Source organism: Mus musculus, chromosome 17 (genome assembly GCF_000001635.26).
Source record: "Mus musculus strain C57BL/6J chromosome 17, GRCm38.p6 C57BL/6J".
Taxonomy (NCBI): domain Eukaryota; kingdom Metazoa; phylum Chordata; class Mammalia; order Rodentia; family Muridae; genus Mus; species Mus musculus.
Window position 1 is genome coordinate 27,076,444 of NC_000083.6, and position 14,529 is coordinate 27,090,972.

General features: G+C 52.6%; 1 protein-coding gene across 2 annotated transcripts in view; it reads left to right on the top strand.

Annotated features, from left to right (window-relative positions):
* Positions 1-14,529, top strand: part of Itpr3 (inositol 1,4,5-triphosphate receptor 3) — a 65,222-nt gene that overhangs the window by 19,442 nt on the left and 31,251 nt on the right. For both annotated transcript variants that reach the window (XM_006523712.4, NM_080553.3), the window contains exons 3-11: positions 7,087-7,208; positions 8,646-8,732; positions 10,396-10,554; positions 10,703-10,801; positions 11,148-11,231; positions 12,509-12,655; positions 12,819-12,914; positions 13,173-13,223; positions 13,387-13,529. In XM_006523712.4, the coding sequence (XP_006523775.1) occupies positions 7,087-7,208; positions 8,646-8,732; positions 10,396-10,554; positions 10,703-10,801; positions 11,148-11,231; positions 12,509-12,655; positions 12,819-12,914; positions 13,173-13,223; positions 13,387-13,529 (988 nt within the window). The remainder of the gene's footprint in view (positions 1-7,086; positions 7,209-8,645; positions 8,733-10,395; positions 10,555-10,702; positions 10,802-11,147; positions 11,232-12,508; positions 12,656-12,818; positions 12,915-13,172; positions 13,224-13,386; positions 13,530-14,529) is intronic.

A 14,529-nucleotide genomic window follows, 5' to 3' on the forward strand; every position in this document is an offset into this window, starting at 1 on the left:
CAAAAACCAAAAAGGAGAGGGATCAAGGAAGACACCGGAAATTAGCTTCTGGCTGCCACATGTGCAGGTGAAAACACAGACAGACAGACAACACACAAACATACAGATACACACACACACACACACACACACAGATACACACAGATAAACACACAGGCAAACACAAGACACACAGACACATACACAGACACACACAGATACACACAGGCGTACAGACACACATTCAGACACAGAGACACAGATATACACACAGACACACAAACAGACATACATGCAGATACACACACCAGTATGCACACATGCAGACAAGCAGACAAGCACACACACAGAGACACAAACATAGACATATACAGACACACATGCGCGTGCATACACACACAGGAGAAGTTGGTTCTGTCATTCAGGGTCCTGGTTTAAACTGCTTGTTGCCATTCTGACCTAGGGACAGAGCCAGGAACATGAGGGCGGTTTTGACCTGTGTTACAGAGATAGCCTGTGTGTAGAATCATTGTCCTGTCATGCTGTCCTGTGAGAATTACCCCTGCTGCCTGTGGCTGGACCCTAATTACTGTAGAGTGTCCGTTGCAAGTCTATTCACTGGCTTACCTCTTGATGGGCGCTGAGCTCAGTTCCCATTCGTGGACGACACCACCTTTACACCCACGGACTCGTGCACGGATGAGGAGTTTTGAATCAGTTCTGTGGACTCTTGTTTTGAGACATGGTCTCTCCCACTGACCCGGACCTTGCAGGCTTCCAGCCTCTTCCTCCCTTGTGTTGAGATCACAGGTGTGTTGTGACCAACATGTCTGCTTGCCTGGGCTGTCTCAGTACCTGTGTAGTTTCTTCACCTCACCAGTAGAGGGCACACTCTTGCAGAGTGTGATATTGTGTTGTGTCCACTATGGGCGGTTTGTGGACAGCTGGCTTTCCGTTGGCCACGGAGGCCTCTGTGCATAGCCCATCTCCATCACTCCTTGCTAGGAGGCCATTGGTGTTCGTGCAGTGGCTGCGAGCACAGTGCTTTGGTCTGTATTCCAGATGTCTAGTGAGGCTGAGCGTTTTAAAGTGTCTGTATGTGCATGCACTCGGGGAGCCCACAGGTCAATACTGGGTGTCATCCTTAACTGCTCTCCACCTTGGTTTCTGAGGCAGGGTCTCACTGAGTCTGGAGGTAATCGACTTAGCTAGTCTGGATGGCTGGCACATCCCGAGGCTCACGCTGTCTCCTCCTCACAGCTGGGGTTACAGGCGCCTGCTGCTGCCCCTGACTGTGGGTACCGAGGATTGAACCCAGGTCCTCACGATTGTGTCGAAGCCCTGACACACCGGGCCAGCTCCCAGAATTCCACGGCTGCATAGCTGCTTGCCTGACATTTGTGAGACCCTGGGTTCAACTCCTACAAGTTCATCCTCTCCTCTTAAATATTTACTTTATTACTACTGTTATTGGCTTATTTACTTAATTTTTATGAGACAGAATCTCATTATGTAGTCTTGGCTGGCCTGGAACTTTCTATGTAAACCAGGCTGGCTTTAACTCACAGAGAGCCACGGGCCTCTCCTGCCACGTGCTGGGATTTAAGTGTGTGCTTCTATGGCTTTGCTTTTGTCTATGAGGCAAAACTCCATGCATGTCTGTGCACTATGTGTGTGCAGTCCCCTTGGAGGCCAGAAGAGGGCGCCAGAGCACCCGGAGCTGGAGTTCCAGATTGAGACTCAGTCCTAGAGTCCCCGCAAGAGCAGCCAGAGCTCATAACTGCCGAGCCATCTCTCCAGGCTCTGTTTTCTCTTTTTCATTTAAAAATTCCTTTTTAAAAATGTGTCCCATATCTTGGAAAATGATGTGAATATTAGTGTTTTTTAAAATTCCATGGTTTTAATTATTTAGAAAAAATTACTTATTTTTAATTGTGGTGAAATATACTTAACAAAACACTCTTCCTCGCTGGGGTTGGAGAGACGGCTATGCAGTTAAGAGCACTGGCTGCTCTACAAAGGGCCGGATTTGGCTTTCTAGCACCCACACTGGGGAGTCAACATGGTGTGATTTCAGCTCCAGGGGCCTGCAAGTCTCTCCTAGCCTCTGAAGGCACCCACGGTCTTGTGCACAGGTCCATACCACGATTAACAGTAAAAAAACAAATCTCTTAAAGAAAAAGAAAGATCCCCCCCTCTCTCTCTCACTCACACACACACACACACACACACACACTGAGAAGGTCAGGGTGGCCTTGAACTCCCGACCTTTCATTCCCACCTGTCCTCACCGTTATCCAGCGTTCATCTCTGTGGTGTTCTGAGGTCCTTGTGCAGCCATTGTTCTGTTACCCACCTCCTCCTCCTGCTTTTAGTGTCTGTGACTCTGGCCTTTTAGGAAATTCCTGTCAGTGGAAACGGTGTGTCCTTTCCTGCCTGGTCTGGACAGCTGGGGTAAAGTCCTCAAGGTGCATACATGTTGTGTGTATGTTGAGTGTCAGGAAATCAACCTCTGTGTATCTGTCTGTCTCTGTTTCTCTGTCTTTGTCTCTGTCTGTCTCTCTCTCCACTCCCGCCCCGCCCCCAGCTTCATTCTGGTTCTGTCTGTTTGTTTCCAGACAGGGCCTAATCCCTAGCTGGTCTTGAACTCACTGTTCAGCCCAGGCTTCCCTCCAGCTTGGCAGCAGCCTTCCTGCCTCAACCTACCAGCTGCTGGTATCAGGGCCCCACTGTGCACTGCTTCAGCCGGGCCCTCCCCTCCCCTCCCCTCCCTTTTCCTCCCCTCTTTCCCTCCCTCCCCCCTCCTTCCCTCCCTCCCCCTTCCCTCTGTATGGTTTATTACATAGGCTGGACAGTAACAGTGTCACCTGCAGCCCCCTTCCTTCCTGGAGTGTGGCTTCCCTGTGTCTTCAGATGTGACAATGTGACTTTTTTTTTCCCTTTGTTTTTTTTTTTTGGTTTTTTTTTTTTGTTTGTTTGTTTTGTTTTTGTTTTTGTTTTTTTTTTTGGTTTTTCGAGACAGGGTTTCTCTGTATAGCCCTGACTGTCCTGGAACTCATTCTGTAGACCAGGCTGGCCTTGAACTCAGAAATCCACCTGCCTCTGCCTCCTGAGTGCTGGGATTAAAGGCGTGCGCCACCATGCCCGGCTTGCTCTTTTTAATATATATTTTATTATTACTGTTTTTGAATCCCCTGGAACTGGAGTTATCAATAATTGCAAGCCACCAGGTCACCATGTGAGGGGGTGGGAGTCAAAACCAGGTCCTCTGCAAGAGCAACAAGTGTTCTCAGCCCTCGAGCCACCTCTTCAGCCCCCAGCTAAGCACCTTTAAAACCTACTCATTCTGCAGCTGCAGAGATGGCTCAGTGGTTGGGGGTGGGCTTGCTGCCTTTTGCAGAGGATCTGAGTTGAGATTCTAACACCCGTTGCCCCTAACGCCATCATTAGGGTATCCAGTGTTCCAACCATGTGGCATGCATGTATGTGTGTGTGTGTGTGTATATATATGAAAATAAATGTCTAAAATATGCTAATCTCTAGGGCTGAGGATGTGAGGCTCTGGGTTCCATCCCAGTACTAAGAGACATCACAGAAAAGTGTATTTCTAGGTTTTCTCTGAGACCTGCTGAGACCTGTAGTGCCTGGGAGGTTTCTCATCTGAGGGGTGTCTGTGACCACCTCTAGTGCTTGTCACTCACCCTGGGGGTGGCACAGATAGCTAGAGTCCCCGTGGCCTCTCATCTTCCACTTCCTGAGGGCTGTGTCGATGGAACCCGGAACTTTCATGCATGCCGTGAAAGCGCTCTCCCATCTGATCCCCATGCCCAGCCCTGCCCGGGCTTCTCGCAGTCAGTGACTGGGCTTCTGTGGCAGCTCTTGCCCTGGGTCTCCAGGAAACTCCTCAGCTTTTCCTCCTGGCCTGTGATATGTGAGTTCTTGGCTTCCTTGCCCACTTCCTGTCTCCCTTCGTCCCTGAAGTTTGTGGAGAAGGTTCTGGATCCTAGAGATCTGACACAGCTGCCTTTGGCCAAAGCACATTGCACAGCGCAAGATACTGCTATCCCATAAGACCTCACAGACACCGTGTGTGGCTAGGGCTAAGGGAGGGTCTCTGCAGGGCAAGCAGATGGATCTGACATGTTCTGGGAGTTTCCAGGAAGATTCAGGACCGGGGCAGGAAGGTGTCTCACATCCTCCTCCTCTCTCGGGTGTGAAGATGGTTCCTGTCCATCCAAGGTCTGACTCTTCAGTGACATGTGACGTTCCTTCCATGGGGCCAGCCTGCCTTCAGAGTTGAGTGTAAGGGGCCCGGGCACACCTCTCTTGTGGAGGATCAGAGTTCAGTTCCTGTGTCAGGCAGCTCACAGTTGCCTGTAACTGCAGCTCCTGGGGAGCTGACAGCCTCTTCTGGCCTCAGGTACCTGTACCCACATGTGTACACCCCCCCCCCCACCACACACATAATTTAAAATGAAGTCTTACAAAACTAAGTTGGGTAGACAGCGGGAGGCTGGGGAATAACTGAGGAGAGGTGTTTACCACCAACCTTGACAGCAGAGGGCCTGGGGGTGAGGTGGAAACTCAGGACCTGGGAAGTAGGAGGACAGACATACAGCTGTGTCCTGAGGGGTGAGCGCTCCTATATGTGGGGTGCATCTTAGTAGAAGGGCTGCCTGCATGCTGGGGGTGGGAGAGAGGTGGGCTTGGTATGGGGCCCTGAAGTCTTCTTTGCTTAAGGAATTGCTGCTTGCCCCTCCCTCCTCCCCTTCCTCCTCCTTCTCCTCCTTCTTCCCTTCCACTTCCCCCTCCCCCTCCCCTCTTCCTCCTCCTCCTCCCTCCCCCTCTTCCCTTCTCCTCCTCCCCCTCCTCCCCCCTCCCCCTCTTCCCTTCTCCTTCTCCTCCTCCTTCCTTCTCTCCCTCTTCCCTCCTCCCCAGCCTTCTATCCCCTCTTCCCTCCTCCTCCCTCTCCCCCTCTTCCCATCCCCCTCTTTCCTCCTCCCCTCCTCCCCCTCCTTCCTCTTCTTCCTCCTCCTCTCCCCCTCCCCCTCTTTCTTTTCCTCCTCTCCCCCTTCCTCTCCCCTCCCCCTCCTCCATGAAACTAGCCTTTCTCTACTTCTCCCCTCAATAGTTCGGGACCTCTGAACCCCATAGGCTGATGGGAGAACATATCTGTTTTAGATTCCCAGGGCCTGATAGCCAGCTCTGACCTCGAGAGGGACATGACCTTAGGGAGAACATGGTGGGACTCTAGGAGGAGGGTCCTGTCCTTGTGACTTCTTCATGTTCCCTGCCCCCATGCCCCGCGCTTTCCTGGTAAAAATCTCCTGGCGCCCCCAGAGTTTGTGGTCTGATGATCAGCTGCTTCCCTGAGGCCGAGGCTCTTCCCATGTTGGGGTGCTCACAGTGCACAGGCTGCTCGCTCTTTCAGACCTTGGGGTGCTCACACCTGCTCACACACACAGCCCCTGGAGAGCGTTCTTCCTTTCCATCAGACTTTAGGCTTTTCCAACTGAGGCCTCCTTTGGCTTAAACAGAAATTCAGGATACCGTTTTTTTTTGTGAAGTTTGGGCTTACAAAAGTGACAAGCTTCCCCCCTCCCCCAGTGTGTCTACATTTAGAGATTTATTTCTGATATGGTAGCACAGTGGATTGTGTAATCATTTCTCAAATAAGGAAGCTGCATATAGACCATACCAGTTAAAGTTTAACGTCACACACCTACATTACAAGGTCAGTAGTAACATTCAGAAATTAAAAGTCAGCCCTATACTCAAAAATGCCACGAAGTGATGGATAGGAAAAGAAAATGAAAGTTTCAATCTCAGAAAGAACCGAAAAATGAAAAATACCAAGATAAAATGTAAATATTCCAATAATTAATCAAATGTAAATAGCTTAAGCTCACTTAGAGAGATGTTAGTAATTATAAAAATGAGAAAAATGAATAATTAATAATTCTTATGAAGCCCTAAGCACTCTCATGGTGCAAATATGATCTTTATGTGAAAGTTACTTAGACTATGATAATATGGTTAGGTTTATAGTAAATAACTGAACTTTTGTCATATGTCGTGGTTATATTTGATTATCAATTTTCTTAGGTTACAAAAGACCTGAGGTCAGTGAGGCATACTTCTGAGTACACTTGCATTCCTCCAGTCAACGGATTCATCTGTCAAAGAATCCCAGGAGCCTGGCATCAGTAGCAGTTGGTGAATATAGGAAGGATGACTTAGGGAAAGAATACATAACTTGGATCATGCCTTTGGGATGTATCCTAGTAAGATTTCTTACAGGAATGACAGGTATTTTGCTTCTTGGTCAAAATGAAAATTTCAGTAGCAGTTTGTGTTTCTGGACCGTGAGTTTGTCCTGACTGGAATCCAGAGGCTGAGAGGCAGAGCTTGCTGAGCCAGGGTCTCGAGGGAGCCGGTAGTGCTGGTATCTGTCCGTAGGGCGGAGGGAGAAACTGAGCAGGCTGTGTTAGGAAAACAGTCTGGCCTTCGGGGATGATCTAGCCTTACTGTTAGATATCTGAGTCATCCAAGAGATGAAGACAAACCGGGGAAGTGGGGAGGTCTGTTAAGGAATGAGGCAGGTGTGAACTCACATCTGCAGAGTGAGGCCAAGAACCTGTGGTCACCTTGCTAGAGGGAGAAGGGCGTCTGTCCTCCCCCACGTGACACCTTCTCTTCCTACCCTGTTTCCTGAGACCCCAGTGTGTGTGTGTGTGTGTGTGTGTGTGTGTGTGTGTGTGGTGTGTGTGTGTGTATGTGTGTGTGTGTTCCAGGAGCTTCTGCTTCAGCGAAGCTGAAAGGCCTAAGCCCCACTCTTCCATTCCCCTCGGGGCTGGGGTAACAGTGTTGTGTGGATGCCCCCCTGCCTCCGTTTGTTACATGGATGCTGGGTTACATTGCCACATGACTGCTCAGTCAAGGATCCTAAGCACTGAGCCATCTCTTCAGCCCCTGAGGCATCAGCTTCTACCCTCTTCTGTCCTGTTCTACCTAGTGGGCAGGAGGCTGGGAGAGGTGGAGGCACCGGGGTTCTGTCAGGAAGCTCTGAGCTCTGACTGGGCCCTTATCTCTTCCTATCCCACCCAGATTGCCTCTTCAAAGTGTGCCCCATGAACCGCTACTCTGCACAGAAACAGTACTGGAAAGCCAAGCAGACTAAACAGGACAAAGAGAAGATTGCTGATGTGGTATTGCTGCAGAAGCTGCAGGTATGCATGCGGCTGCACAGTAGGGCCTCTGCTCGTCAGGGCTACTGCAGGCCTCGTGCATGCGAGGAGAGTCTCAAAAACACTGAGCGGTGCGGCTGCTGTAAAGGGCCATGAGTCAGGACAAACAGGAAGAGAAGTGCCCATCTAGGCACCTAGAGTCTGTGCAAGTCCTTCCTGCCCTGAGTCAGGGCACATGACTCAACGATTAGATATGAGCTACCCAGACAGCCACTCAGGCTTTCGAGTGACTCCTGGAGGTATGTCTCCAGGGAACCTAATTTGAGAGCCGTGGGTCTAGCCTTAGGTCCCATTTGCTTTATAGACCTGGAGCTCAGAGCTCCTCAACAGGACTGGTCAGCTCACACAGTGAGTCTGGAGTCCAGCTAAGGCAATCCCTAGGTCTTTGATGTCTCTTGTGTTTCTTGGTTACATGTATACAGCTGAGGTACTGGGCCTGGTGATGAAGGGGCACGGGCTCCTGTGAGTGGAGACTCAGCTCACATCCTGAGTTTCTCCTAACAACGCTCAGGTCTAGCCCCGGTCTTGACATTGGCCATGGGAAACTTGGACTAGGGTCAGCAGCTTGTGTGTGCCTCTGAGCCCCTTGTCCTGTGGTTGTGGGACTAATATAGGGTCTGGGTGGATCCCTCCCTGTAGCTGTGACCTGTCCATGGAGGGAGGCCTGGAAGGGCTGCCCAAGCTCTGGTCCCAGGGTGGGGCCATTCCTCAGGCTGAGCTGATGGCTCACATCTGAGCCACAGGGTCAGAGCCCCACACTGTAGCTTTGTGGAGGGACGTGTGGCAAATGCAAGGCCCTGCGGCAGCCACTGTAGCCCTCCCTGGCCTGGTTTTAGCACTGAGGGGCAGGAAGCACAGGGGGACCACTGTGCTCAGGGTGTGCTTGTCTGATGGAGGAGGCCTCCCCTCGGGGAGGTCCTGGGTGGATGGCAGATTATGAGACTCCCCTGAGAGGTAATGGCGCTCAACCCTGAGGCCACCTGAGCTGGTGCAGCATCAAGGAAGGGAAGGGACTCTCTGGAGGGGTCAAGGAAGGAGTGGGAAGTGGCCTTTGCCCTGCTTAGCCTGAAGTGGAGGTATCCTGGAGAACGGGGTGGGATGGGGTGGGGTAGGGAGCACGTTCAGGTTTTAGGTAGCTGGATGTGTCAGAGGCATGAGGCTCAGGGTCCTGTGGGACCGTGCCCGACAGGTCAGGCCACTGGCTGCTCTCTGCTTCTAGGCCATTGCTTTAGTGGGAGGGATTTTGTCACCCCATGAAGGGCCTCCTGGTTGCAGCACTTGAGACGGGTCCAAGGTGAATGTGAGCCTCAGTGTGTGTGTGAGTGCGCGCGTGCATGCACACGCATTTAGCGTGTACATAAAGGCATCTCCCTCTGAGAGGAGCAGCTTCTGAGCCTTCCCTGCCCCGTGTGTCTGCAGCACGCAGCCCAGATGGAGCAGAAGCAAAATGACACAGAGAACAAGAAGGTGCACGGGGACGTGGTGAAGTACGGCAGCGTGATTCAGGTGTGGCCTTGGCGCAGAGCGCCACTCCCTACCTTTGTGTGTGTGTGTTCGTGTGCATGTGCATGCATGTGTGTATGTGTGCATGCGTATGTGCATGTGTCTGTGTATGTCCGTGTGCATGTATGTGTGTGCGTGTGTATGTATGCTATGTGTGTGTCTGTGTATGTGTACATGTGTGTATATGTGTCTGTGGGTGTGCATGTGCGTGTATGTGTGTATGTGTGCATGAATGTATGTATGTGTGTGTGCATGTGTGAGTGTGTATGCATGCTATTTGTGTGTGTGTATGTATATGTGTGTGTGTATGTGTACATGTCGTGTGTATGTGTCTGGGTGTGCATGTACATGTATGTGTGTGTCTGGGTATGCATGTATATATGTGTATGGGTGTGCTCACCTGTGTGTGTGTGTGTGTGTGTGTGTGTGTGTGTGTGTGGTGTTTGTATCTCTGACTGCACTTTGGTATTGTGCCCAGGGGAGTGTTTTTAGCTTAGGGGTCATAAGCTCATACGTAGCTAGGGTCTCATCTCAGTGTGGCCCTGCCATTCCTAAAGTGCTGTGACCTCAGACAAATTCCTTAACTCCCTATGCCTCATTTACTCATTTGTAAGCCACCCAGCAGGGACTGGAGAGATGGCTCCGTGCCTAAGAGCACTTGCTGCTCTTTCAAAGGACCCTTCCAGCAGCTCACATAGAACTGCTTACAAGTATCTGTAACTCAAGTTCCAGGGGATCCACTGCCCCCTTCTGGCTGCTGTGGGTACTGCATGCACACAGTGGCCATACATCCATGCAAGAAAAACCTTTATACACATAAAGTGAAAATAAATCTTAAAGCCAGCTAGTGATAGCATTTGCTAGATCAGGTTTGATGGAGGTGATGTGGGAATGAAGGCAGACAGGCATCTTCAGAAGCATAATTGTTGCTTTAATAAGAGCAATCTTAAGTCTTTCAGGAAGGAGACATGTGGCGTGCTTAGGGCTTTAGTGGGTCCGTTCCCCTGCCACCTCAGAGATGCTTCTCGGAGATAGTCCATCCTCTGACTAGAAGCTTCTGAACCCTAGCAGCCCACCAGCATTATCTATGGAGTCAACTTTCCAGGGCAAAGCTTCTTAGCCCACCTAAGGCTTTAACCCTTGCCCCTGGGGATTGTTGGAAGATTCTGTGTTTGATTAATCAGGGCTGGGGATGTAGTTTAATGGGTAGAGTGCTTGCCTGGTGTATGCAAAGCACTGGGCTTATCCCTAGCATCTCATAAATAGGCCAGGTGGTACTCGCCTGTGATCCCAGCGCTCGCTCAGGAAGTGTGGGGAGGAGGGTGAGAAGTCTCGGGTCATCCTGGACTATGTTTGGGGACAAGATGACAGGAGCTAAGGTGTGCATAATTTGTGTTTCTTCGTGGAGGTGCAGGATGAGCCAGAACCTGTGCATGCTTGGCAGGTCGTCTCCCGCTGAGCTGCACCCAGACCTGGTGTGCAGTGTTGAGACTGACTGCTCCCCTGTGACAAGGTGTGCGTGCTTGTGACTGTTTGTGATGCCGTGTATCCTCCTGTGATAATATGTCTGATACCCTGTGTGACCAAGGGCCCAGTGTCCTTCTCCTCCCCAAGGGCCTGGCCTCTCAGGCCTGGTGACCTCACTCCAGCCCCACCTGTGCCTTAGCTTCTGCATATGAAGAGCAACAAATACTTAACTGTGAACAAGCGGCTGCCAGCCCTGCTGGAGAAGAATGCCATGCGGGTGACGCTGGATGCTACGGGCAATGAGGGCTCCTGGCTCTTCATCCAGCCCTTCTGGAAGCTTCGGAGCAATGGGGATAATGTGAGCACAGAGGGGCCCGGGCGGAGGTGTGGACCATACTCCAGAGGTTCTAGTCTTTTCTTAGAAGGGACACAGAGCAGAGGAAGAAGACCCTGGAAGGAAATGTGCCTCTGTTCTCACCTTACCATGGCCCGTCTGTCCCCCAAAGGTGGTCGTGGGGGACAAGGTGATCCTGAATCCTGTCAATGCCGGGCAGCCCTTACATGCCAGCAACTATGAGCTTAGTGATAATGCTGGCTGCAAAGAGGTGAGTGGGGTTGGGGGTGTGTGGGGCAGGTCCTGGGGCTGAGGGCTGGTCACAGACCCCTGGCTGTGTGGGTGCCCCTCCCTCAAATGTTCCGGGACCCTGAGCCTCACTGTTTCCCAACCTTGCCCCTGACCTGGGGGTGGGTGTGTTTGATTTCATCTTTGCCCCACTCTCTGGCTGCCACAAGGGTCTGGCCTAACCTTGGCTGCGGGGAGCACCCTGAGCCACCTACGACAGGAAGCTGGGATGGCTTCCCCTTTCGCCCTTCCCCTCCTTGGTCTTCAGCACTGTCCACAGTAGGCAACTGGCTCTGCCAGCCGTGCCACCAGCCTGCTGCCCCCCGCAGGTCAACTCTGTCAACTGCAACACCAGCTGGAAGATCAACTTATTCATGCAGTTCCGGGACCACCTGGAGGAGGTGCTGAAGGGGGTAAGTCCGGAGCCCCTCCCCCTCAGGCCCCTTCCTCTTCCGGGAAATGACCACCTCAGCTGTGTAACCCCTTCAGCTTCCCTCTACCTCCAGCACGTCCCAACGTGTCCCCGCTGTCTCTTCTGCCTCATTTTCTTCTTCGGAGTCCTCCCTGCCCAGTCCTCCACCTCAGGGTGCCCAGATCCCTTGAGCAGCCTTTCCTGTCTCTAGTTTTTGTTCTGTGGGCCCCACGTTGTGCCCTGAGCTTTGGCAGGGAGAGGCTGCTCCTGCCTGCCGTCAGGGGTCAGGGCCTCTTCTCTGTCCCCAACAGGCGACAGGCCAGTATGTGCACTTGGGAGAGGAGGAAGGGCTGGGGGAGGGCAGCTTGCTACACCTGCAGTGAATACATATTGAGGCAGGGGATGTTTATGAAGCCTAAAACCCAAGTTTCTGGTGGAGAGGCAGGTTAGGGGTAGGGTAGAGTGTGAGGCACTCCAGTTGGATTAGTCTGGGGATCCCTGAGGATGCTGGGCCTCAAAGCAGGTTCCTTGAGGGGGGGCCATCCTGCCCAGAAGCCGCAGGCACACAGTTTGCTTTTTCCTGGTTGTGGTTCCAGGGGTCTGCCTCCCTTGTCCCTCTGATGGTCCCAGCTCTGCCCAGCAGACTGTGTTGTTCAAGTGCTTCCCCTCTCTGTCCACTAGGCCTTCATATTGTCCCAGCATCAGTCAGAACTCCCCATCCCCCCCCCCCCCAAAGCCTCCCTGTGGCGCATTTCAGCACAAATAAAACCAGCCCTCAGGCTCAGCTCTGTGCCATGTCCACTGTTCTTCCAGAGATCCTGAGTTCAATTCCCAGCAACCACATGGTGGCTCACAACCATCTGTAATGGGATCTGATTCCCTCTTCTGATGTGTCTGAAGACAGCTACAGTGTACTCATATACATAAAATAAATAAATCTTAAAAAAGAAGAGAGAGAGAATGTTAAAAAAAAGAAGAAGAAGGAGGAGGAGGAGGAGGGGGAAGGAGAGTCCATGCCACCTTCCTGGACTTGGTTATTAGAGGGGCTTGGAAGTTGGTAAGGGTGGGAGGTGCCAGGCAGGTTGGAATTTGGGAAGCTGGCATAGAGGGCTATCACAGCACCCTGCTGTCCTGTGGCCAGAAGTTTCTCCCTCTCTGCTCACCTTCCTGGATAAGCAACAGGAGTGCTGCCGGCCACGTCTGAGGGATCAGGGTCCCTGTGCCTAAAGGTATATCTGTGAACATCTGACTCCATGTTCTAACCCCACCCACCCTCAGGGAGACGTGGTGCGACTGTTCCACGCGGAGCAGGAGAAGTTCCTGACCTGTGATGAGTACAGGGGCAAGCTGCAGGTGTTCCTGCGGACCACGCTCCGCCAGTCCGCCACCTCGGCCACCAGCTCCAACGCACTCTGGGAGGTGGAGGTGAGAACAGTGCCCCACCACCACCACCATCCCTCCACCAACCCCCTCTCCCAGCATCCTAGAGAACCCTCTATAGCCAAATGGCCAGGGAGGACCCGGGCACTTTGACCCCCACAGGCCTCCTGGGGTCTTTCTTCTCCTCCTCAATCTTGCGTGCCCCCAGGTGGTCCACCACGACCCCTGCCGCGGGGGAGCCGGACACTGGAACGGTCTGTACAGGTTCAAGCACCTGGCCACGGGCAACTATCTGGCCGCTGAGGTGAGTGGGGCGGTGCATGGGGCATCTGTGTGTGCAGGGGACGCAGCTCACTCGTGTATGCTTGCTCATGCATGGGCCTATAAAGAAGGGACCATGGTGGGCTCCCCTGTACAGTTCTCCTGGGAGTCATGTGGACTGGGGTAGACACCTTGTTGGAAAATACCTTCTGGGGTGACCCTGTGTTTGGTTGGTGTGTGTGTGTGTGTGTGTGTGCTGATAGTGTCTGGTAACCACCCCTCACCTTGTACACCTGTTTAGGAAAACCCCAGCTACAAGGGTGATGTCTCAGATCCTAAGGCAGCTGGACTGGTAAGGAGCAGGGCCAAGGGGCTTGAGAGGATGGGGAGGAAGTGGTGTGGAGACCGGAAGGGAGGCCAAGGAACCTGGGAAATAGGTAGAGTGGAGGGAGAAGGCTGCTCTGGGGCCTGAAAGGAAGGACTGGACCTAGTCTGACATGGTGGCCTCATCCCAGGGGGCCCAGGGCCGCACTGGCCGCAGGAACGCAGGCGAGAAGATCAAGTACCGTCTGGTGGCTGTGCCACATGGGAATGACATCGCGTCTCTCTTCGAGCTGGACCCCACCACGCTGCAGAAAACCGACTCCTTCGTGCCCCGGTGGGTGTGTGCCGCCTGCCTGAGGCCATTTGTCTCTGGGGCCCCTGGGAGCCTCAGTTTTGAGATCCATTCCCAGCTGGCCTGTGTGCAGGACCAGCTCCGTGGGCTGCCCCCAGGTCTGCCCTGTGCTTATTATACAGATGTTTCTCAGCCTCTTGGCCCGGCCCAGCTAGGTGCTCAGGCACAAGGCGTGAACGTTTGTTCTCAGCCAGGCGGCCTGGAGAACCCAGACACTGGCTGGGGAGGTCAGAGTCCTATGCCTGTAAGGTCCCGCCAACCCAAGAATGTAGGATATCACACCTAGAGCTGCAGCTTGCTTGGTAGAGTGCTTGGGCTTCAGGCACAAAGGTCTGGGTTCCATATCTATCAGTATGTAAGCCAGGGAGGTGGCTCATGCCTGCAATTCCAGCACGCAGGAGGTGGAGGTTATCCTCCACTGCGTAGTGAATGTGAAGCCAGCCAGGCCTTCAGGAGACTTTGTCTTTACGTAGAAAGAAATAAAGGAAAGGAAATATAACAGGGTTGCGAAGATGATTCTGCAAATGAACCATTTTCTGTCCAAGGATGAACATCTGTCTGGATGTTTCAGAACGCACTCGAAAGCCAGGTGGGAGGGGGGGGCCTGCCGCCCAGCATGGGGCAGAGACTGGGAACTTTTGTGGCCAGCATGGCTAACTAGACGCTGCAGTGTGTTAAGTTCCTAGTTCAACAGAGACCCTGCCTCTCTATACAAGGTGGAGGGCAATGGAGGAAGTGACCCAATGCCAGCCCCCAGCCATGAGCACATACATGCACTCAAATCTCTGTATACCTGTGAACACGTGGGAACATGCAGGTACACACACATGCACGCGCATGCTCTCTCTCTCTCTCTCTCTCCCTCTCTCTCTCTCTCTCTCTCACACACACACACACACACACACACACACACACACACACACACGTGCATAACTCAAAACAGAATTTTGTGTCATCCTAGCCTTAGTGTCTTCTAGCCATA